This window comes from Ursus americanus, chromosome 20, assembly GCF_024610735.1.
Source record: "Ursus americanus isolate L20-20 chromosome 20, mUrsAme1.1.p, whole genome shotgun sequence".
Lineage (NCBI taxonomy): Eukaryota > Metazoa > Chordata > Mammalia > Carnivora > Ursidae > Ursus > Ursus americanus.
Genome location: NC_142146.1, coordinates 53850621 through 53876393, shown reverse-complemented (window position 1 = coordinate 53876393; position 25773 = coordinate 53850621). Strand labels below are relative to the sequence as shown.

The window sequence follows — 25773 nt, the reverse complement described above, 5'->3', positions numbered from 1 at the left end:
AATAATTTCATTTATTTCCAACGAAAACAATTTTCCAGATATTGAGATGTCATGACACTGGGACCAAGTAAAGGAAGACTGGTAAATGGAAATGATGAGCACCAACAATAGCAACATCACTGGCAAGCAGTATGTGGACTTAAATCTGAGAACCAAGACACGGATGCAATAATCAGAATAGTCTTGGTGGAGTCTAAGAGCAAGACAAGGTGGCTCCCTTCATGAGTGTCAGGTAATGCTGCCCGGAGAGGTCAGCAACAGTGGAGGAAAACATGCTGGCCAGAGCCACAGCAAGAGAGAAGGGGTGCATGGTGAAGTTTCTCAGAGATTCAAAAAAACTTCCCAGTGGAAGGCCAGACAAGATAGACTCTGTGACTGCTTTAAAAGAGACAGAAACAGGGGCACCTGGGTGGCTCAGTTGGTTAAGCATCAGACTCATGATTTCAGCTCTGGTCATGATCTTGGAATCATGAGATCAAGCCCCACACTGGGCTCCAAGTTGGGCGTGGAGCCTGCTTATGATTCTCTCTGCTCCTCCCCCCACTACTCATGCACATTCTCTCTCTAAAAAAAAAAACAAAATAAAATTAATAAAACAGAAAGATTTAAAAAACATTTGTATTTGACTCAACAAGACAGGGGTATTTGATGTGTACAAAGCTGACTAGGCCATAGTATATGGCTATCAAAGCTCAGAAAAGATAACTAATTGGTTAGTTTCTTACTGATTGATTATAGACTCACTTTTAATACTAAAACTCTCATAGATTAAGCTCTACTATGTTTTGGTATCTATCCTCATTTGTTTCCAACAAATATTTGTTGAACAGTTATTGTGCTAGGAAATGTTCTAGGGACTTGGAATAAAATGTGAAAAAAAAACAGGTACGGTCTCTGCCCTTATGGAGTTTATAATAGTGGGAAAGATAGACGTTGAATGAATAATTACACAAATGACCATATAATTATTATTGCTGACTGTTACAAAGAACAAGAATAGAGCTCTTTGAGGAAAGTATAACAGGGGAATCCAATCTAGCCTGTGGGATCAGAATTAAAGGAAAAGTGCCATTCACGCTGAGACCTAAAGAAGGGTTTCACCACCAAGAGGTGGTGAAAAGACAAGGCAGCAGAGGAAACAACATGTAGGAAGGTTGTGAGATGGGAAGGAATTTCAGGGATATGGAAGGAAAAAAGAAGGTCTGTATGGCTGGGGCATGGTGAACAAGAGCTCAAAAATGACTAACAATTATGTAGGACCTGGAAGATCATGTTAAGGATTTTAAAATTTTACATTAAGAAGCCACTTAAAGATTTTAAGCAGAGAAATGACCACTGTGGTCACCCCTCCACCCAATTCATATATAAAATCCTAATCCCCAAAGATGATGGTATTAGGAAGTGGTGACTTTGGGAGGTGATTAGGTCTTGAGGCTTCCTGAATAGAAAAGATCTCTCTGGAGAGATCCCTAGCCCTTCGGCCATGTGAGGGCACAGTGAGAAGGTGCTGGCTATGAACTAGTCCTTGATCTTGGACTTGGAGGCCTCCAGAACTGTGAGCAATAAATTTCTGTTGTTTATAAGCTAACCAGTCTGTGGTGTTTTGTTACAGCAGCCAGAACAGACTAAGACAAATAACATAATGTGATCTCTCTTTAAACTGTCACTCTCATGGCTGTTGAGGATTGGGCTGGAGAAGAGGCAAGCGTGGATAGAGAACAGCCAGTGGGTAGGTTTTCACAATCATCCAGAGAGCTACTTGGTGGCTTGGACTAGGGCAGTGACCATGGAGATGGAGAGAGGTGGGCAAAATTCAACAAGTATTTTGGAAGTAGAAAGGTCACTGATTGGATGTGAAGTACCCTTCACAAAGAGATGGGACTTTCAAGCATGACAACCAGGTTTCTAGCATGAGCAACTGGATGGATAGAGTTACCATTTACTGATAAAAGGAACAACTAAATGGGAATAGATTTGTGGGGAAGTTCAAGAGGCGTCAGTTAAAAGATGCAAGATGCTCCCTTCTTTTGCCTGTGGTGGTTTTGTTTTCTTTTTTGTTTTCTTTTAATTCAAGTTAGTTAACATATCACGTATTATTAATTTCAGGGTAGAATTTGGTGATTCATCAGTTGCGTAAAACACCCAGTGCTCATTACATCAAGCGCCCTCCTTAACGCCCATCACCCCGTTACACCAATTTTAAAAGATTGTAGTGATTAGGTAATAATTGAAACACATGATTTTTGCTTTTCAATACAAAATATGACTTAACAGTTAAGAGGTAGAGTATATCTGCTATAGGAGCAGACCATGATGTTACAGAGCAACCTTTGGCCTTTTTCTACAATTTATTTCTGAATGGAAATGCAAAGGACACTATCTTAGTTTGGCAGTGTTCTCCATAATCAACTCTAGCAAGTTGGTACTAAACAAATGAAGTACCCCCAGTTACCCTTACTGATACAGTAGCTACCAAAGAGTAAAACCTTTCAAACTAGGACCAAACAATTCTTCCAGGGTTTGTAGAACACAATATCATGAATGACCAAGCATTGTTCTTTTGAATATAACAGAAGAATATTTCTGAGCTCTTATCCAATTATCTGAGGATAGCAAGTGACTATTTCTCTAAGGAAGAATAAAGCTTATTCTGCCAACGTTATTATTATGTTTCACCATGTCCAGATTGTGAATATATCTTCTGTATTAACATTTTATAAAATTGATTCATTCAAGTGTGTTTTGCTTTTCCATGAGAGTGTTGACCTCTCAAGCCAAACTGTGAGGCTATTAGAAATGGCTCTAGGTCAGAGTGTCTGGGTGGCTCTGTCGGTTAAGCATCTGCCTTCAGCTCAGGTCCTGATCTCTGCATCCTGGAATGGAGCCTCAGCCCCACATCGGGCTCCCAGAAGTCTGCTTCTCCCTCTTCCTCTGCCCCTCCCCTTGCTTGTGCTCTCTCTCGCTTTCTCTTGGATAAATAAATAAAATCTTTAAAAAAATTTTTTTTAAATACTTAAAAAAGAAATGGCACTATGTGTTATCCACCTTTGAGCCATGGTAGATATTCAATTAATGTCTGCTGGATAAAGAAAGGAATGTTTAGGGGCACCTGGGTGGCACAGCGGTTAAGCGTCTGCCTTCAGCTCAGGGCGTGATCCCGGCGTTATGGGATCGAGCCCCACATCAGGCTCCTCCGATGTGAGCCTGCTTCTTCCTCTCCCACTCCCCCTGCTTGTGTTCCCTCTCTCACTGGCTGTCTCTATCTCTGTCAAATAAATAAATAAAATCTTTAAAAAAAAAAAAGAAAAGAAAGGAATGTTTATAGTGTGGATTGTAAAACATACTTAAGATCAATAATGGCTGTAAAAATGCAGAAATATGACAAGTGAATTTGGTATAGATAAGTGTTAAGAGAAATGCATTGGAAGAAATAACTCAGATCACACTAACAAAATACTGGGTTCTGGGCTATCAAAATACAACCAAAAAACTTATCTAGAACATACATAACTTTTTTACAGAAAATATCTATTCTATGTTCTCTCTAGGATTGTAGCTTAATACAATGAACTGTAAAGGGAGACTATATTCACCATAATTTAGAATTGTTGTTTTCAGATATCAAAGGCAAGCAGGTATTGACCATGAGAAGATTAGGAATTTCTTATGTGAAAAAAAAATATATTAAAAATCAGTGAATGAATGTGAAGATAAACATTTACAATTAGGCTTATAAAAATAGAAAATGGATTTATCTTTAACACACCTATCTCTTTGAAAACTCCTATTCTGTCAAGGATAACAATTACTTTAAACAGTCGTTCAGATGCTATAACACTGAGGGATGGAGAATATTCCATAAACCATAAGTTAAAATGAAATTGTTTCAAATCTCTGACGCATGTTTCACTTATTACCGTTTATTTCCATAGTTTGGTTTCTTTAGCATGGTTAAATTGTAACCTGAACGGTACCTATCAATGATCCACAACAGGGCATTCTAATTTTTACTGCGCAATGATTTATAAACCGTGGATTATATCCCCTTGCATGTAAGAAACACCCGTGGTGACTCTCAGGAAACCAGTGCTGTGTGGCTCTTTCCACCAGTGCTGAGGTTTGTAGGCCGACGTGGCTCGTTTAGGTCCTTGGAGGACTAATACTGAGCTGCACAAGGGTCAACGCACCGCCTTAGCTTCAGAAACTGTTGTCTCGTTTTAGAGAGAAGCTTAAAGATTGGGAGCAGATCTGGGAGGAAGACTTATTTTTTACTTGATAACTCCCTACTATTTGATTTTCTTTATGTATTTTTACCACGTGCATTATTTATTACCTTACAATTAACCACAAACCACAACTTAAAAAAAAAACACTCTACATTTTTAAAAACTACGTAAGTAGGTTTTTTAATATCTGCCCCGAAGATAGTGCTTTCCCCAAAGTTCCATAGAACTTACTAATATTCCTTGTTTTAAAAAAGATTTTATTTATTCGAGAGAGAGCGGGAATGCACAAGAGAGCAATCATTAGCACGGGGGAAGGGCAGAGGGAAAGGGAGACAAGCAGACTCCCCACTGAATGGGGAGCCCAGACGTGGGGCAGGGCTCGTTCTGGGGTCATGACCTGAGCTGAAGGCAGATGCTGAACGGACTGAGCCACCCAGGCGCCCCCTGATATCCTTACTATAAAATTCTCTGTTGTATTACATAAAAACAAAGCCAAATATCTATATAGTCAGTAAGAACAAGTTAATTTTCTGTATTCCCAGGGTCATGGTATCAAGAATAAACTGGACTCTTCATGATTCAAATCTCATTTTAGTCAGATATTTTGATTGTACCCCAACAAACTTTTTGTTAAAGCTGCTAACAAGAAATAAAATGGGCTGAGTCAAACTGAATTAAATTGTCTCATTTCTTTTTTTTTTAAGAACTTTATTTATTTATTTATTTATTTATTTATTTATTTATAAAGATTTTACTTATTTATTTATTTGACAGAGAGAGAGACAGCCAGCGAGAGAGGGAACACAGCAGGGGGAGTAGGAGAGGAAGAAGCAGGCTCCCAGCAGAGGAGCCTGATGTGGGGCTTGATCCCAGGACTCCGGGATCACGCCCTGAGCTGAAGGCAGACGCTCAGCGACTGAGCCACCCAGGCGCCCCAATTGTCTCATTTCTTAACCTCCAAGCTCCAATGAATGTGCCATGAGCAGTGAAAATGCTTTTTTTTTTTTTTTTTTTTTTTTAAAGGGCAGAGAACTGGATAAGTCATGAAAGGATTCAGCCACTGGGTGAGAATTGTCTGTGTTAGGCTCTGAGTTTAAGGGGCTAGATAACAAAGCAGGCACAACTTACCTGGAGTCCAGGGTCCAAATTCAACCCAGAAATGAAACCCAGATAAATTGGCTAATGTTATCTGTGCTCATGTGTGGCTCAGTTGTACTAATAAATTAACTTATTAAGAATAGTGGGCAAAGAGATCTAGTTCACCTTCATTCCTTTCTCAGTGAGGAAGGCCCACTCAGGGATCCAAAGACTGGATCTGAAATTGTTCTGGAGCAGTCCAAATCAGAGTCTCGGACCTCTGTGTTCATCAAAATCCAGTGAAAACATTTTCTTCTCCATCAGCCCTATGTTGCTTCAGAGAAATGGAACCAGTTGGGGGAACTTAAAAACAACTTGCTGACAAAGTCATTGGTTTTCCTTTAAGACTTTTCAACATGAGTTTAACTTGATGTTTTGTGTAACGAAATTTAGGGGTTGGAAAACTTCGCAGGATTATCTACACTAGAATACATAACCTCTGCACATTGTCCAGCTATCTCTCCAATTCCCCTTAGTATTTCATATTTGTGGTTTTCAGTTAGGGCAGGATGGACTCGACCTGTGTACTCTTAGTTTGGAAAATTTACCACAGTGATTGAATATAGCAAGCCTGCACCTGTCCACCTCTACACACGCACACACGTCAGGGTCTGTATCATTATGTCCGATTTTACTCTGTTTCATTATAGCGCCTTCTCACAGTAGCATAACTCATCCCCCAACTGAACAGATGTTATCAAGCCGAATTTTCTTGGGTTATATTAGGAAAAGAAGGGCGCCTGGGTGGCTCGGTCGGTTAAGCATCTTCCTTCGGCTCAGGTCATGATCCTGGGGTCCTGGAATCGAGCCCTGCATTGAGCTCCCTGCTAGGCGGCGAGTCTGCTTCTCCCTCTCCCTCTGTGATCTCTCTGGTTCTCTCTCTCTCTCAAATAAATAAATAAAATTCTTTAAAAAAAACTATTATATTAGGAAAACAAGAGTCGTATTCTTAAAATTGCACATGGTCTCCCACCCTGAGAACGATTGTTCTAAGTTCTCCATTCAGTTCTTCTGCTAACAGCACCCTTTTCCTAAACATATTTCCCACACCTTTATGATGGCAAAATTCCAATTCATAATAATGCAATATGATGTTACAAAAGATTGCTCAAATAAATTTTGAGTGAGTTTCTACATAAGTGTAGTGTCTCCATAACATATTGTGGAATTGCTGCCACTTTTATGGTTCTGGCTTCCAAAACCTTTACTCACTTTTCACAAAATTGCATTTAGCATAGGAAGGCACCACAGTCTTTGGATGGAAACGACAGGGCCTAAGATTAAAATTATAATTCTCTACAGATTCAGCCACGAAATTAAATGTTCATATTTTATTAAAAATAAGCATCTTTACTAAAATTATTCCACAACATTTATTTATTTTTTATTTTTTATTATTTTTATTATTTTGTTATTTTGTTATATTAGTCACCATACAGTACATCCCCAGTTGTTGATGCAATGTTCCATGATTCATTACTTGCATGTAACACCCAGTGCACCATGCAATATGTGCCCTCCTTAATACCCATCACTGGCCTATTCCAATCCCCTCCCCCCCCTCCCCTCTGAAGCCCTCAGTTTGTTTCCCAGAGTCCACAGTCTTTCATGGTTCATTCCCCCTTCTGTTTACCCCCCCTTCATTCTTCCCTTCCTTCTCCTACCGATCTTCCTATTTCTTATGTTCCATAAATGAGTGAAACCATATGATAATTGTCTTTCTCTGCTTGACTTATTTCACTTAGCATAATCTCCTCCAGTCCTGTCCATGTTGCTGCAAATGTTGTGTAATCGTTCTGATGGCTAAGTAATATTCCATTGTATATATGGACCACATCTTCTTAATCCCGTCATCTGTTGAAGGGCATCTCAGCTCCTTCCACAATTTAGCTATTGTTCCACAACATTTATTATTTAAAAAATATTTTAAGGCCACTTTTAAAAGTAAAGATATTTAGCACCTTTATTAATAAACCTGGAGGCAGCTGCCACAGGAGGCCTGTGCTGGGTCCACAGTGCAGGAGCCCTGGAGCCAGGCTCTCAAGGAGGTCACTTTAACTCTGCTACTTTAATTTCGAATTCTTTCTGGGGTTTTTTTTTTACTTCTTCTTTGAATTCTAATTTATTTTGGTCTTTTATTTCTTATGTAATTTTCTTCATGTATTTTAACCTCAGTTTGAACTAATATAGTGCTTTGGACCTGCTTTCTTGAATATGTCTTTCGGGTATGCTTTTATTGTCTATATGGATGCTATTTATACGCCTTATTCTTTTTTCTTATAACTTCAAATGCCATCAGACCTTAATATCTTTCTATTGCTCATTTTTATGTGAATTTAGGTTTCTTGAACTTGAAGAAGGAAGGCTGATTCAGATAGCATTTATAACTGCGGTTGTTAAAAATAGGGCAGTTTGTTTTTCGAGGTTTCCTGAGTATTTCCCTCTCCCACAGTAGTCTGGACCTTCTCTCTCCTTCTTCACTGTGCCCATCCTACTGAATTTTGATTGTGTGCCCAGCCCTTTTTCCTCACCGTGAGCCTCCAGGTGAAACAAACGGGTCAGTTTTGAGAGTCTGTGGCTTTAAACCACCCTGGTCCCTATAGGTCTTCCCTTGAGATCCTCAGTTTCATAGCTACCCACTAGCTGTGTGACCTTGGACAAATTGCTATATCATTCTGTGCCTCTGCTTCCCCCTTTGTAAAATGGAACAAGTAATAGCCTAATGACTTTTCATTCCGGGTGGTTAAAATGCTTTTGGACAGGCAGTGATCACTTTTTGAATGTTTAATAAGTGAAATACCCATCTGCACCTTCTTTATGGACTCATCTTTAAGTTGTAGAAGCTCCCAGGTCAGTGGATAGCAACTATCCAAAATCCTCAGAGCCTCAGGAAGTCTGTTCATGTGATAACCATAGTTCAGGCTTTGATCTACTCAGGCAACATATCTCACATTATTTTGGTTTTAATTAAAAAAAAAATCAAGAGAAAAGAAAGCTGCTGGTGTCTTCCTGCGAGAGAACAAATGCCCTCATCTCCAGAGGTTACTCATTTCTCATTACATCTATTTCATTTTTTGCCACTCCCTACATTCTCTAGGAACTAAGAGGTCATTTTACATGTATGTAATCAAATAGGACTTCTCAGTACCTAGTACTATTAGTAAATGTGACAATCTTTTTAGAAAAGCCCTGAGAAGACTTTTCTTAAAAGCTTAGGACATTCGTAAAAGCATTTTGAAATTTTCATTTTTTACTGCTGTTAATGATTTACTGCTACAGATTTCTATTATTTATAGTCAGTATCCCACCTTTTTAACTTTTGGATCTCATTTTTCCTTTTTAAGCAACTTTACTTTAAAACATGTAAATACAGGGGCACCTGGGTGGCGCAGTCGTTAAGCATCTGCCTTCGGCTCAGGGTGTGATCCTGGGGTTCTGGGATCGAGCCCCGTGTCAGGCTCCTCCGCTGAGAGCCTGCTTCTTCCTCTTCCACTCCCCCTGCTTGTGTTCCCTCTCTCCTTGGCTGTCTGTCAATTAAATAAATAAAATCTTTAAAAAAATAAAAATAAAATAAAACATGTAAATACAAAAAAAACTAACCAACCAGGTTTTTGAAATTCAGGTTGCCAAAAAGTATTTTTTTTACATCAGCCTAGTATTTATCTAGGAAAAAATGACCAACAAAAAAAGTATGTGTGGTTGGGGACTCATGACAACTAAACGTAATATGTGATCTTGGTTTGTTTGAATCCTGAACCAGAAAATTTTTTTCTTCTTTTTCTATAAAATTATTGGGAGAATTAATGAAATTTAAATAATGTGTACAAATAACAATTTGAATCAATTTTCCTGATTTAGATAAATACCCTGTGATTCTATAAGAGAATGAACCTAAAATATTTGGGGTAAAGAGGCATCATGCCTGTAACTTATTTTAAAAGAGTTCAGAGAAAGAGCGAGGATGTCAAAGCAAATGTGGTAAAATGTTAACATTTGGGGAATCTGGGCAAAGGATAAATGAAAATTCTGTGTATGAGTCTCTCACCACTTCAGCAAAAATCTAAAATAAAAAAAGGTTTTGAAAGTTGGGGAGGTTAAGAGCAGAAAAATAGCAAGGTCAATGCCCTGAGAGTTTATTTGAGCACTTAGCAACATCCTTGAATGTGACACGTGGAACGCAAAACCCTTATTTTGAAAGAAAGTTGGGAGCCTAGAGTGCCTCAAGTAGTCGGCTAGGGAGACCTCTACAAAATCTCTCCCTAGAGGTATGCACTTTGATAGGTGCACTGATAAACTCCCATTCCATATTAGCAGAATCAGTGGTATCCTGGTGATCTAATAACTCAGGTTAATGCCATTAGAAATGCCAGCAATACCATAATGGCAGAGGGTGAAGGTGAGGTATTATGCTAGCATGGGGGCAACAATATGGGGCAACCATGGTGCTTATAATCTGTTGGTGGGATTTAGATTGATATAACCTAGTGTAATCTTTTGAGGAACAGTCAGGTAGTATGTATCACATTTTAAATGTCCATACCCTTTGACTCAGCAATTCTACTTTTAGAAATTGATCCCAGGGAAATAGTGGGGCAAGTGAACAAAGATGTACATTCAAAGATGTTCACCATCACAGCAAAGAACAGAAGACATATGTGTCTATCAGTAGGGAGTTAAATAAATTGTGGTTTATCCATACAAAAGAGCGTATTCTTCAGTACCTCCCTAATACATTAAATGAAAAAGTAAAACTAGTCTATATAGTATGATCCCATTATATTTACATTACTTGTTTACATTTGAAATAGAAATATTTTACAGCCTTTTTAAAAAATTTTTTTTAGATTGAAGGAATACATGCTAAAAAGAGTTGTGGTTAGGGAGGTATTTAGAAGAATATACACTGCATTATTCATGGCAGACTACATAATTTGCAAGGCCCAGTGCAAAATGAAAATGCGGAGCCCCTTGTAAAGAAAAAAAAATTTCAAGATGGGGGCGCCTGGGTGGCTCAGTCGTTAAGCGTCTGCCTTCGGCCCGGGGCGTGATCCCGGGGTCTTGGGATCAAGTCCCACATCAGGCTCGTCCACTAGGAGCCTGCTTCTTCCTCTCCCACTCCCCCTGCATGTGTTCCCTCTCTCGCTGGCTGCCTCTCTCTCTATCAAATAAATAAATAAAATCTTTAAAAAAAAAATTTCAAGATGGTGACAACTCAGCATTAAACCAAGTGTGGGGCCCTTCTAAGTGCAGGGCCCTGTGAGACTCTGTAAGCTGCATGCTCTTGAAGCTGACCCTGGCTATACACTCTGCTTTACACTTCAATATATACTACACTGTACCATATATTACACTGTATGGTCTACACTAAGACATACACTACACTAGTGGTAACATATGAACAGGTGGTTAGAGATATACATGTTGTCTATCTCTGCCCCACCCCACTCCTGTTATTTTGGGTATTGTAATAAGAGCAGTACTTTGTGATAAGGGCAATCCAAAGTGTGTTTAAATTATTCCTAAAAGAAGCTAGCATAGTAAAGGTGCTGAGTTTAACAATTTGCTGGTGTAACCTTTGGATCACTTCGCATGCCACAAGAGTGCCTCCAAGAGGACTAGCAGAGATTCAATGAGACAGAGATGTACAACTCTCGAAAGACATTTCTGTGGCAAATTTTAATGACTTTTAATGAGGTCCTATGATAATGACTATCAGGACAGATAAATGTTGGGTAATTTTTTCCTCTTTTTATGTGGCAATTGGAAGTAAAAGAAAAAAAGGACAACGAATATAAAGGAATTTCCTGTTTCTAGAAATTAAATAGGTCTCCTAGGCCACCCATGCATGGATGTTTTTCTATTGCTCTAAGTGGTTCTGTGATATCCTTGAATTAACCAAATAATATTATTAGTTATTAGTTGACTTAGCTGTCTACAAGTTAAATGCTTCCTCTGATGCTTCTATTTATAAGTAGAACTAAAAACCTGGGAGGTCTAATTTGGGATCAGCATGGTAGCTTATGTTCTGCCATGTAACATCATGGTTTGATTAGGCAGATCTTAGGGTTGAAGCCAAAAGGCAAGAGAATGAGACATTTTAGTATTTAATGGGCTCTAAAGAAGATGGTTTAACACCTACCAGGCTCTGATTTTCATTAGTTATAAAGACAAAAACTTTTAACAGAGCCTAATGATGTTGGAATAAGTACTAAGTGAAAGGACAAAGGTTTTCAGGATTCAACCCAATGGGAAGGGGTGAGAAAAACATGAGAGATTTGTTGTTAAATAGTTTTCTGCAGTCCATCATAAGGTAATCAGTAGTCAAAGTCTAAATAACACACCAGGAGCTACAGACCTTTGACCTCACAGGCATCTGGAGAATCTGCTGAAGCTATTTGAGTTCTCTAAGAGACTTCAGGGTTTTGTATAAGATAGTGATAGAACTATAAATAGAAAGCTGATAAATTCTATGAGGTACTGTGAATTTCAAGACTAAATCTATACTTAAAAGTTTTCCATCTTGTATTATTTTTTAATTCAACTTCCTGAATTATATGTACATACATGGCACCATATGTCACATGTAATCTATGCTCAGTAATAGATAAAAACAACTAATAAATACATCAGAGTCCTCATATGTGATTATTAAGGTAGTTGTCTGTTTTAGGGCATCAGTTCTGTCCTTATTCAAGTTATTAAAATCGTTCATATTCATGAGGATTTTCATTAGTCTGACTAGCACTACTATCCTCAAAATTCAAAACAGGACCCATAACATAGGTGTAAAATATTATAGCTTGTAGAAATCTATCATTTTCACAAATGCAAAAAATAGCTCTATTTAACGCACTTGCCCTCTGTATTCTCCATAGATACTTAATTGGTTCAGCCTTAAATATCACAATGACTTTTTAAGTGACATTATGTATACATATGTTTGACATGAAGAACTTTATAATGATATCATCTGAAGACTGAATGGGTTATGGTTCAAGAAATATTGAGCTCTCCATTAATGAATGTGTTGTACTTGATGAAACCGTTGAAGTGAGAATTCAAGCACCAATGAGGTGGTTGGCCTAGATAACACATACGCTGTCTTCTAACTCCGAGACATCATGAACATGAAACAATTCTTACCTCTTAAACAGAGGATGGTAGCAGAGAATGGAGAGAAGGCAAATGAGAGAAACACCATAAAGATATTCGATGTATTCTATGTATCCAATATAAGTTGCCACTGTTTGAACATGGAGAAAAGAATAAAAATCAAAAACACTTAATATTTTCAGTTTAAGAAACTACATGTATATTAGCACTATTAGGTTTTTCTTTTTTCTTTCTTTTTTTTTTTTTTTTTTGAGGGAATCCACCCTGAACAGAGTGACTAACCATGGAGAACTCTGCATTTCTTTGTTGGTATCAGAGATGGTTCCTGGAGGTCAGCGCAGGTGTGGCAGGGGACTCCACTCCTGACCGTAACTGTGAGGGCATAGCCCTGAGGTGGAGGCTAGTAGAGGGAAACCAGAATGTCTGGCAAACGGGCTACAGTTGAGCAGAGGAAAAACAGTTAAGAGAAGTTTTGCCTCTTTGGGGAGTGACTCAAGAATGGACACACAGGCCTGAGCCTTTAAGGAACGAGGGGAGGCAGTGGCAGAGGATGTGAGATTTAAGCTAACAACAAGATACTTGGACTAGACTCACAGGCTCAATGGAGCCAGTCTTTTAGAAGAATGTCATCAAGAAAATGGCATTTGAGAAAACTCAAGAGGAAAGCTTGAGAGCAGAAAGGAACCCAGGACAATATGGCATTAATCTGTTTAAAAAGTGAAATGAAATTGGCAATTATCAGCCTGTAAATTCTGTCCTTGCAATATTATTTGGTACACTTTTTAGTAAGAGCTATATAATCATCATTTTACATGCGTAATACTTTGACATATTGTATGACACATCACATCTATTGCTGTGAAGCCTGTTTATCCTTATTTTAATTCTGTCCTTACCTTAAGCTGAAACCACCTTGTACGTGAGATGTAAGGCCAGATCTAGTACTTTTCAAAGTATGTTCCAGGAAACAGTGCCATCAGCATTACCTGTGCGCTTGTTAAAAACTCAAATCTTCGCATGCTATCCTAGACCTACTGAATTAGAAACTCTGGGGATAGAGTTCACCAATTTGGGTTTTCAGTCTTCCAGCTGGTTCTAAAGCACTCTTAAGTTTGAGAATCCCTGCCTTAGGCATTCAGAACTAGACCTCTTTAGAGCCTGTTTAGGAAGAAAAAAAATTCTTCTGCTTTCTATCTATTCACAGTATGATTCTCATTTCTGATTACCAATGTGTGGTAGTTTTTTCCTACCCCAAACAATTCTGTGACACCAGCTGGGTGTCCTACAATTTAACTCAGTTTTGACACTACCTGGAGGTAGTGTCAGATCCCACAGGCTAAGGACTCAACCGCACAAGACAGCACTGTCCCCCTCCCCCAACTTCAGACACCAATCACAAGCTCAAGCTGTCACCTTTACATCTGACCAGCCAGCTATAAATCAGAGATTTATATAAACCCCCCACCCCTGGGCTTGATTAATTTGCTAGAGCAGCTCATAGAACTGAGGAAAACATTTTAAGTACCAGACTACCAGTTTATTATAAAAGGATATAACTTAAGAACGGTCAGATGGAAGAGATGCATAGGGCAAAGTAGGGGAAAGGGGCACAGAGCTTCCAGATCTCTCTGGAGCACCTCCACATGTCCACCAACCTGAAAGCTCTCCCAATCCAATCTTTTCTGGGTTTTTATGGAGGCTTCATTAAGTATGCATGATTGATTAAATCATTGGCCATTGATTCAACTTCCAGTCCCTTTCCCCTCCCCGGAGGCCAGGGGGGGGTAGGACTGAAATTTCCAACCCTCTAATCACACAGTTGGTTCCCCTGGCAACCAGCCCCCAGTATCCTTAGGGACTTTCCAAAAGTCATTGCATTAACATAAACTCAGATGCGGTTGAAAGGGGCTTGTTATGAATAACAAAAGACACCCATTTCATTCTGGAGCTATTTCAGAAGCTGAGAAGGAAAGATTCCTCTATAACTTACCACTTAGGAAATTACAAAGGTTTTAGGAGTTATGTGCCAGGAACCGTGAGGAAGACCAAATACATATTTCTTAATATAAACCACAATATCACAGAGGCCCAGGAGAGGTCTGTGTTACAGGCCAGGGAGGCAGCATGGTGGTTTTGTCTGTTCAGGCGGCTGTAACAAAATACCATAGACCGGGTGCTTATAAACAACAGAAATGTCTTTCTCTTTTAAAAAAGATTTTATTTTCAAGTAATCTCTACACTCAATGTGGTGCTGGAACTCACAACCCCAAGATCAGGAGTCACGTGCTCTTCCAACTGAGCCAGCCAGGCACCCCCAGAAATTTATTTCTCACAGTTCTGCAGGATGGAAAGTCCAAGATCAAGGCTGTAGCCAATTTGGTGAGAACATATTTCCTCATAGACCCCCATCTTCTCACCAACTTCTTGGCAGAAGGATCTCTCAGGGGCCTCTTTTCTAAGGGTACCAATCCCATCAATGAGGGTTTTATCCTAATTACTTCCCAAAGGCCCCACCTCCAGACACCATCACACTGGGGATGACGTTTCAACACCTGGATTTTAGGACACAAACATGCAGTCTATAGTAGTGGTCAACTAGAAACAGTGGGAGTTTTGCAGCTAGTCAGACCTGAAATCAAACTGGGGCTCCAGCACTTACTAGTTGTATAGAGTCTTGAGCAAGTTGCTCAGCCTCTCTGAACTTCAGGGTCCTTATTTAAAAAGCTAAAATAATAATGCCTATCTTGAAAAGTTACTATGAACACTTAAGTTTATGTGCCTACATGGTAATCAGGAGTGCTGGCTCTGGTGTCAGGCCCAGTTCAAATGCCAGCTTTTCTACTTACTCAGTGACCTTGGACAAGTTACTAATCCTCTCTGTTCTTCAATTTTTCTCATCGGTAAAGTGCGTAATAACATACTTGCCTTACAGTGTTGCTGTGAGGGTTTAATGACTTAATATATATCAGTTGCTTAGAAGACTGCCTGCCACATAACTGCTCAATAATTATGTTTGTAATAGTAGGAATACAAATAAAAACAATGATAATAATAAAATATCTCATGTACATAAAACAACTGGAGTATGATAGGTACTTAATATAATTATTACTGTCATTACAAAATTCTTTATCATAAAGTATATAGGGTTATAAGAGATTCTAGTATATAGGCACCCCCTGATACTTTCATGTATTCTTTACATTCTCATGTCTTCCCTCCCCTCTGAATAAGCTCTGTGTATTATATTAATATCAATTTCCTGATTTGGATAGTATACTATAGTTATACAAGATGCTACTATTGGAGGTGGCCTGAGTGAGGGGTATGTAGGGCCTCTTTGTACATTTTTAACTCCTATGAATCTGAAATTATCTAGAAATAAAAAGTTAAAAAAAAAAATAGGGGTAAGGGAGCTTACCTGAAGTGAGAAGTATTGGGGCAAGAAGTTGGGCCTATACCTCATCTACCCCCAGTTTCTTATTTACCAGTCCCTGGAATCCTAAGCTTCCTCTTTACTAGTGTGGGCTACTGGAAACCACGGGAGTCTGACTGGTAAGAGGCTAGGCCAGGCACCCGTGATATGAACTTGCAGAATGTCTGATGCATGGAATTCTAATGTAAGGAACATCGTAACCCTTATAACATCAATACCTAACACAGTTCCTGGTGCATAGAGGCAAAGGTAAGAGATGTGCTCTTCCTGATCAAAATTGCAAATCCGAATTTTTCCTCATAGAAATACTGCCACATAATGCGATTAAGCTCTGTGATGTTCACTAAGTCCTTTACAGATTAAATAAGCCTTTGTGGGCTAACCTGAACATCTACCCACTAATCATGACGGTGTTCCTATGGATCTATTTCAAAGAACTAATCTCCAAGCAAACTTCTGAAATACTACCAATCTGTAAGTCATTATACTTAGTTGATGCTATTAACACAAAATTTTTTAATTGAGGAGTGATAGTGATCATTCTAGGCTGATTTCAAGTTTCCAAATAGTGGTCTGCTTAACACTAATGTCTTAAAGTTCCCACTACCACCCACCTTATAAGTTCCTAAAATTGTTAGACCAAGAAAACTTTTTTTTTTAAACAAACATTTACTAACGCTGGGGAGTTCTGAGGAACTCTCCATTTGAGAGAAACTGCTCTAAGTCACATGATCAATCTTCTTGACCATTTGGCTTTTAAATGGCTCCTTCTGTAGTATTTAAAAATTAAAAACATTATTTTAGGCCCAAATAAAAAGCAAGTGAAAAAGCTTTAGAAAATCTAGGCATGTCTGCCAGGTAGCAATACAAACAGATATCAACCAGTCATCAATTATTTGTACCCATGAATTTTAAGTTTTCTCCAATTAATTAGTCAAAACTGAGCTTAAAACTGTGTGGCTCATCTCTCTCAATCAAATTAATACCCACAGCTAGCTTTTTGATTCATCATCTTTTACCACTCAGGAACTTCAATCAAAGTAAAGTAGTTTTTTCCAGAGTTCTCAAGTTGTAAGTCAGAAAAGTCCTGGCAATAAAAAGGAGTAATTGAAGCCCCCCATTCCTGACCAGCTATGTTTTCCTAAGAAAATAAAAGTGTATTACCAAAGGCCCAATATTTTTCTCGCAAAAAATAAACCAGTCCAACTATAAAAAACACAAATTACATTTTATTTTTTAAAATATTTTATTTATTTGTCAGAGAGAGACAGAAGGAGAGAGAGCATAGGCAGAGGGAGTGGCAGGCGGATGGAGAAGCAGGCTCTCTGCTGTGCAAGGAGCCTGCTGAGGGACTCGATCCCAGGACCCTGGGATCATAACCTGAGCAGAAGGCACCCAGGAGTCCCACAAATTACATTTTAGTTAGGATTTACCAACATATAAAATTGCTTCCTGTTTCAGCATACACTACCCAGTTTTGCTCAAGAAATCATACATAATTCACCAGTAAAGAAACACTCCAGTCTTCAATTTAATATATGTATCGTGAGAATACTACAAACTGCTTGAATGAATTATCAATTATAATTCTCTTTGAAATTACATTTGATCAACTAAAACCTGTTAAAGCTTCACAAATCCTTTCACAAATCTCTGCTACAAAGAAAGTTTCTTTACTCCAAAAGTGACTAAGAGGAGAATCTCATGACACATTCATTGAAAGCAAGTATCTCCAAAATATTTTAGACTTTTCTTACATTAAAGTAGTAATAAGTCAGGATATGAAGTTACCTAACCTTGAATATCCTATTTGAAAACAGGTGTTATATATAGGTTTTATAGTTTGATTATAACTATATTTCATATACACAAAAAACATTAGTTAAAAAGTCTGTTGAAATGGTATTGATGGCTGCATTTACTTCCTTAGCTCAGGAAGTTCAATTTCTGAAATCTCCTAACTACAATTAGAACTACCGTATCTTGCCAGTTAGGTTGCCAGTCTGCATTTAGAGCTATTACCAACTCCTGGAAGAACTTCTTTACCCTTCTGAGAAACTATGTATGTTCTGTCTGGGAAGAACCGGAAGTACAGAATAGGCAGTGATATTTTCAAATGAAAAATTTAGGCCAGCAAACAGACTACCTAAGCATTATAACTAAGGATACTTGTTCCACTTTGCAAAGTGTGTCACAACTCTTTTTAAACATATTGGGGGGTCTGCCCCGAAGCCTATGTCTGATCTACTCTCTGAACTTTATCCCTGGAATAAGCATGATACGAAATTAAGAATTCTTAGAAAGGACCAGTGTAAATTAAAAGCAGTAACAACTCAATTCATATTCTTAGTCAAGAAGTGTTGGCTTGTTTTTTAACTTATGGAACATACATTCAAAGAAGCTGAAATTCAGATCCTATGTTTGACAAATAGTCACTGAGGGCATACCGTATGCGAAGTACTACTAGGTGCCGAATATCTGATAGAGAACAAAACAAGTATGTTCCTTGACTTCAGAGAACTTATTGTCTAGAGAGGGAGAAAGACTTTATAAAGACATTAAATAATAATAAAAAAAGAAACTAAATCATTTTGTGGTTATTTCCTGTTTGTACTGCATCTCTGTCAGTGGGTAACTGTGATCACACCCTTCTCTTAGGGGTATTCTGCAGAGAAACTCAAGTTGTTGTTTAACTACCAGAGACAACCAATTGTAGCTGGGAGAAATAAAGACATAGGATGACAATTTTATAAACTTCATCATGAAAGCTATCATGGAATTTATAGCAAGAAGTACAAAATATTCATTTATACATGCATGTTAACAGCTTAACTTCTAATCACAGGGTGGGAATTCACCGGTAATTTGTTTTCTAGAATCCTGTTAGTAACAAAAATCCATGATGGTGGAACACCCCCCCAAAACACACACTCCATTTTTTCAACTGAATTTTCTTATCCTAAACTTATTTTGAAAACATCAGTGCTCCAGTGTGCAATGTTACTTCAATTAAATTATTCTTTGGAGAACAGGATCTATAATGAACTTCATTTATATTTTAAGATCGGCAACGAATTTACATTCGAGTTAAGCTTCAGTGTGAATTATTTCCAGGTACAACTTTTGTTTCCCTAGAGGGCTCAAAGTATACAAAGTACTGAGAATTTTGAAGGTATATATATCAGTAAGGAAGTGGGAGGGAAGGGGGCGGGCGAAGAGTAAAAGTTCCCGAAAGAAATCCCCATACCGCGCCAAATTTACACACCCAATACTCCTACACCGCCCCCTTTCCTTCCGACCTGAGTTTTTGCTGCCTACTTCGTTTCCCTGCACATTTGAGGTGCTATTAATTGGTAAATATATTTTTAAACCCTTTGCTTCCCCCTTTTTTCTGAAATATTTGAACACATTCCTTCGTAGCTTGTGTTATTTCTGCGTCTAGTAATAATATTCCTAATAGAAATGTATATCCTTGGGAATTCATTTTCTTTCTCAACAGTTACAATACTACATTATTATGTCAGGTGTCACAGTCCCCGCCTTCCAGAAGTTAGTACTTTGTGGCCAAGTAACTTCTTTAACTTTCTAAGACGAAGTACTTAAGCGGTATGACCGGATAATCAGCGCTTCCCAAGTTCCTACCTGTTGCGGGGACGTGGTCTGAAGTGATGAATCAGATTTGCCTAACGCGTCCTTTCCCTTTTCCGCCCACTGTCCCTCTCGTTTTCCGCTGCGACTCCCAAACGCACGTTACCCCTGCAGTCCAAACCCCGCCGCCCGGCCCTCAAACGGCAGGAACCCCCAGCCTGGGAATGGACCTTGGCGGGTAGACGGGGGAGGGCGTGCCCTGACCCGCACTGAGCCAAGGTGCAGCTCCTACTTCCTGTAAAGTCAACGGAGCGCGCAAGCAATGCCCTGGAAGAGAAGGCGCACCGGAGAAAAAAATACTTCAACTCCGCTTCAATCCTATAACACAGACGTCTGGGGCGGCCCCGCAACAAGAGCAAACCAACTCGTTCCCGGACCTCTCCTTCCCCTTCCCCGCCTCCCCTCAAGTCGTCCAATTCTCTTTCGCTTCCTCCCCGGCGCTCCGGAGGCACGTGGTCGCTCCCCACCCTGCCCCCGCCGCGCCCCTCCCAGCCTTCCAGTCCTCCGGCCCTTCCTCCCAACGCTGCTCTCTTCCCCTTTCCGTTTTCTCTTCCGCCCCCGCTCTCCATCGTCCTTTTTGATTGGTCGAGCGCACCGGAGCCTGGTTGGCCAATCGGCGAACTGGGCTGGCGGTGATGGGCGTGGCCGCGGCTCCGGGGCCCTCAGATCGAGGCTGCCTCCCCCTTCTCAGCCGGCAGCACATTCCGCCGCCGTTGCCGCCGCCCGGCCCCGCAGTTGTCTTCGCCGGAGCTGCGGTCGCGCTGGGGTTAGGGCGGGGGGGGCGGGCGGGGAGAGGAGGAGAAGGCCGCGGCGGAGGCAGGTGAGAGGAGGAAGGAAGCAGCGGCGCGGCGGGCATTGCAGCTCAGGCGGCGGCCCGGTTTCTGGGAGTGTCGGTGCGGCGTGGTGGTTGGGGCGGATCCCGCGGGGCCCGGGCGGGGGAAGGAGTCACCGGCCCGGCCATGGCGGACAACGAGAAACTGGACAACCAACGGCTCAAGAATTTCAAGAACAAAGGCCGCGACTTGGAGGTAAACTCGGGGGCGCCGGAGGGGTGGGGGCTGTGGGCCTCGGGCCGATCTCCGCCGGGACTCCGAGTGTGGGGAGTAGGGGCGGGTGCCGCCGCCGGGCCGCGGGGGAATGGCGCTGGGGGCTGGCCCGTTCGTGACGCCTCTGCGAACGCGCCGGGAAGTTTGTGTCGGGCCTGGTCCACCTCCGCCCGGGAGCGAGGTGCTGGGGTACGGCCGACGCGGCCTAGGCCTGCCCGGGGGAGCCGGCCCGGCGCGGGTGCGAGGGGCTGGGCCGCGCGGCGGGGAGGCCGGGCGCGGCGAGTGCGGAGGAGGCGTGCGTGTGTCGCGCTGCCCCGGCCGGGCTGCGGCCCCAGCCCCGGCAGCGGCGGCGATTCCGGCTCTCCCCCGGGCCCCGACGTCTGGCACTGCGAGGAGGGCAGTGGGAGGTGGGGGGACGAGTGTGTGGCGACCGAGTGGGGCTCGGAACTTCCCCTGCGGGGTCCGAGTCGTCTCCACTTAAAGGCGTTTTTTCTGGTCTTCCCGACTCCCGCTTTACCCCTGCCTCCCCCCAATATCCAAACTACAGGAGTCAACTTCTCCGTTGAAAAAAACACCCCCGGCGTGAGAGGCCATCCTGGTGATGCTAACAGTGCCTTCCAGCGGCCTGTGTTTTACTCTGGATATAGCTGATTCAAGATGTGGCTCACGGTGTGCCCTCTTCCAGGCAAAGAATACCCCTTATTTCAGCTTGCTCACAAATCTCTTTATCCCCTCCTGAGAGACCACCAGCTGCATTCTTATATATAAAGTCCACAGGGTTATACAAAGCTGTCATCCTCTAGTCTACAGTATCCTTTCCCTCCACCTGCTGGTGGTGGTAGTGGGGGATGGGGTGGGCTATGGAATGGCACCATCACGTTTTATTATTTTAAAAAGGTGAAAAAAAACCTTCAGTATCTTCGATACAGCTTTTCCCGAGGTGGTTAGGCTACATGAGGTGTGTGGGCAAAACACATACACAAATCACAGAATTTTGATAAAAGACTTCTTTTCTTCCTTTTAGTTTTAAGAGTCTAGGTAAATCGGTGTGGTTTTTTTTAATACTTGCGTCCTGTGTCTGAATCAGAAGTTTAGCTTTTAAAAGATTAGTGGTCAAGTAGTATTTTTTATATTGTTCTTCTGTCCTTTTTTATACTAAAATTTTCAAATTCCCGTTTCCTGTTTCTGAACTTTGAGTATTTGCTTGACTGAGATAGTAACTGTTAAAGCCATTCAATCTCTAAGGTAGTTTGTGTTGTTTTTAGTGGGTTTCATAGTTTGAGGATCTATTAAATATCTGGGTCTGTGGTTCTTAATTCTGTGATTGTTTTAAGGTTAATGTGAGACATTATTTTGTGATCCTTTTTTTAATGAAAAAATTTTTAACATTTTTATTGAGGTAATTCACATGCCATAATCACCACTTTAAATATACAATTTATGATTTTATCATTAAATTTACCTAGTTGTGTAATGATGTGATGAAGAAAATTTTTTGCTAATATCAATATTTAGGATGAAAAAAATTAAAAAATTTAAAAACATAAATACCACTAGTTACAAAATCCCCCCAAATTGCAATTAGATGCTTGACAAGTTCTAGTCCTTTCTCCCACCTACATTTCTTACTGCATTTTTTTTAACAGCTTCATTGAACTGAAATTCATATACCATACAATGCACCTATTTAAAGTGGTTTTTGGTGTTTTCACATAATTGTGCAACCATTAGCACAATCAATCTCAGAACATTTTTATCACTCCAAAAAGAAATCCTAACTCATGAGCAATCTCTATTCCCCATTACTCTCTGTCTAGATTTGCCTACTCTGGATATTTCCTATAAATGGAGTTATACAATATGTGATCTTTTGTGACTGACTTCTTTTAGGTAGCATAATGCTTTCAAGGTTCACACATATAACAAAAATCTAACAGTGCCTCATCCCTTTTTGTGGCTGAAAAATAAGCTGAATAATATTCCTGCCTATGGATGTACCACACTTTTGTTTATCCATTCATCAGTTGATGGACATTTGCATTGTTCCACTCTTTAGCTATTATGCATAATGCTGATATGAACATTTATGTACATGTTTTTGTGTGGACCTGTTTTCATTTCTCTTTGGTTTTATATCTTGGAGTGGAATTAGTGGATCATATGGTAACTGTGTAGCCTTTTGTGGGATTGCCAAACTGTTCTAAAGTGGTCCTCCGTTTTTTGTATTTTGTTTTTTGTGTGGGGTGTTTTTTTTTTCTTTTTTTTTTTTTGGTAAATTGGTGTTTCCTCTTACTGTGAATTTCTTAATACTTTAGTCAAAATAAGATTGTGTTGATTCTATTAGAACAATATTATAAGTGATTTTAAAAAATAACTATAAATACACATTAACCACATTTTTTGGAGAAGTTTATAGTGCCTATGGGCATCCTTGATGACTTTCATAACCCTGTGTGTACAAAAGGAATAGGGATATTTTTACTTTTTCACCTTTTCACTTAAGGAAATGACATGACTCTAATGGAAATTGTACTTTTTCCTCACTTATTCAAAGTCACATACACCTGTAATGAGATAGCGACTTCTTTTATCATCCTTAGAGAACACTAGAATGGGTGATTTTGTGTATTTATTAATTACATACATGTTTGTGTCCCTCAGAATACTTACTATGCCCATAACCTTCCCCTCCAAATATGGTTACTGTGTTTTGCTACAACAGATTCTAAGAAAGTAGTCTGCGTTTAGGTCTTAATGATGACATCTGTTTCATTGAGAGGTTTTTGTAAAGAAGTATGAAGTTGGGATGCCTGGGTGGCTCAGTCCATTAAGCGTCTGCCTTCGGCTCAGGTCGCGATCCCAGGGTCCTGGGATGGAGCCCTGTGTCAGGCTCTCTGCTCAGTGGGGAGCCTTCTCCCCCCCCCCCCAAGTTCTGTCACTCTCTTTCTCTCAAATAAATAAAATCTTTAAAGAAAAAAAGAAGTATGGACCATTGCTGTCCAGTGAATTTTATTTAATCCAGTACATCCAAAATATTAATATAACATCAGCAATGTAAAAAAACATTGGGGTATTTTCTATTCTTTTCATATTAAGTGTTCAGAATCCAGTTTTTATTTTACATTTAAAGCATATATCAGTTTGGACTAGCTACATTTCAGCTGCTTAATAGCTACCTGAAGCTATTGGCTCTCTTATTGGACAGCACAGATATAGAACAACATATAGAATGAGGTAATTGTACCATTTTTTCACTTTGCTCTAACATTGTTTGATTTGAAATAGAGTACAAAGCCCTAGAGTTTAGTGTAATCTGATGATCTCTAACTTTGTGTGTGACCTTGAGAGAGTCTCTCAGTCTTATGATTCTTTAATCTGTTAAAATACAGGTACTTGACATCTGCTTCGTGAGTGTTGTGAAAATTAATGGGTTAATGTTAGGAAGATGCTAGCAGTTCTCTGAGCATTTTATCATTTTTAGCTTTTCTGTTTGGGGGTTAGGGTGATTTAATAGGATTCATTGTAATTGATTCTTTTCCTCCCTTATTTGCAGTTGGCTCTCTTTTTCCTCTGTGTCCATACAGAACTTAAGTTACATTGAACTTAGAATTAAAGGGGAAAGTTTTTAACATAGAACTCTGTAATTGCTCATTGAAGGGCAATTTGATCACATGGAATTGTTGACCCTTCTAAAGTCATAATTTGTAAGTGTTAGAATTTGAAACTGATTCAGAGCTTTCAAAATGATACTCATTCTTACCTTTCAGTCTTCCATTCTGGCTCTTCAAAATGTGGTCATGCTAACTTCTTGAAACAAAAGCATTAAAGAAGGCATATGTCAGTATCCATTTAAAATAATTTATGGGAATTCTCAAATGATATTCAAGGCTTGGCTGCTTTCTCGCAGTGTGGTGGAGGATCATTATTAGTTTGAGAAAAGTAACCATAGAAAGGGGTACACTGAATGCAAGACAGGAAATGGGTAGTGACCAAACTTCAAATAAAATATTTGTCAGAATAGAGCAAATAAAGCTCATCTAGTTTATGTTTTAAAAGTAGAGGGGGGATTCTTTTGTAGGCTTTCCAATAAATCTGTATGATTTTTATAGAAGTTCTGAGAGTATCCAAGTTCTAATAGAGCATAAATTGTTAGAAAATAATTAGATCATATAAAAACACAACTTTAAGAAAAAAACTTACACTAAAAATAAAAGAATCATAAAATATTAAATGACTGGAAACTTGTGATTGTCCACACAGCATAAAATATGCATTGAGCTTGAACTTCAGAAAAAAATGGTTGGTTGGCAAGAGTTTAATAAATTGATCAGCTGATTTGTTGTTGTTAAGTGGCTTTGGTAGTTTGTAACTATACAGAGTGAAAAGCATTGTTAAGCTATTAAGTCTTGTTAACTTTTAGAGACTGACCTCTCTCATCACAAATCTTGGAACATATTTACTATACTTAAAATAACTACAGTCTAATTTTTCATATAATAGTCCAAGCATGTGACAATATGAAATACCTGATAGAAGTATAGTTAGGAATTAAATAATTGTTTTTGTGCTTCCCTGCCAGCTTTCCTGGTTTACAAGACAACCAATTTCAGAATTGCTTCATTGATAATTTTCTTTGAGATATCAAAATGTCTTTGTTTTTCATAGTCTCTGGTATGTCAAATGAATATATATATACAAGATTGGGAAGAGTTCTAGGAGTGATTTAGCTTTAAAAGAATGAAAGTACTTTAGAAAAAATGTGTTGGTAGTTTTTAATCATTGATTACTAATATCTGATAGTTACTGTGGGTCCCCAAAAATATTTTTAAATGTTTTCTGGAGCATCATTCAACTACTTAAGTACTGTAATGATAAAATGAGAATTTATCGTCAAGTCTAACCTTGAATGATGATTTTGGTACTTGCTGGGTTAGTTTTGGGACAGAAATATGATTAAAACACATACTGTGCTATATGCTTTTAATCATATTCTCATTTCTCTCAGTCTAATAATAGGAATTATTCATTTTATAGAAGAAAAAATCTTTAGCGTTAAGTGACTTAATAGCATCGCATTTAAGGGAATGATTTTAATTCAGGTGTGTGTCAAAGTAAAGTCTGTATTTATACCATACCATATTACCTGTTTTTTACTTCTTTCAGCCTT

At 39.5% G+C, this 25773-nt stretch overlaps 1 protein-coding gene and 1 long non-coding RNA gene across 3 annotated transcripts in view; one reads left to right on the top strand and one right to left on the bottom strand.

The window, feature by feature from the left end:
* Positions 1-7090: 7090 nt before the first annotated feature.
* LOC148108435 (uncharacterized) lies at positions 7091-19701 on the bottom strand. Its single transcript, XR_015727926.1, has 3 exons — positions 19555-19701; positions 12507-12606; positions 7091-8890 (listed from the first exon to the last, which is right to left on the bottom strand). It is a non-coding gene; the product is annotated as an uncharacterized LOC148108435 (long non-coding RNA).
* A 625-nt stretch (positions 19702-20326) lies between these two features.
* KPNA4 (karyopherin subunit alpha 4) overlaps positions 20327-25773 on the top strand; it is a 54409-nt gene continuing 48962 nt past the window's right edge. Inside the window, exons 1-2 of one of the 2 annotated variants that reach the window (XM_045811505.2) lie at positions 20327-20588; positions 21154-21275. In XM_045811505.2, coding sequence (XP_045667461.1) covers positions 21264-21275 — 12 coding nt within the window. In that variant the 5' untranslated portion in view covers positions 20327-20588; positions 21154-21263. The remainder of the gene's footprint in view (positions 20589-21153; positions 21276-25773) is intronic. The other variant, XM_045811501.2, reaches the window with a different exon arrangement.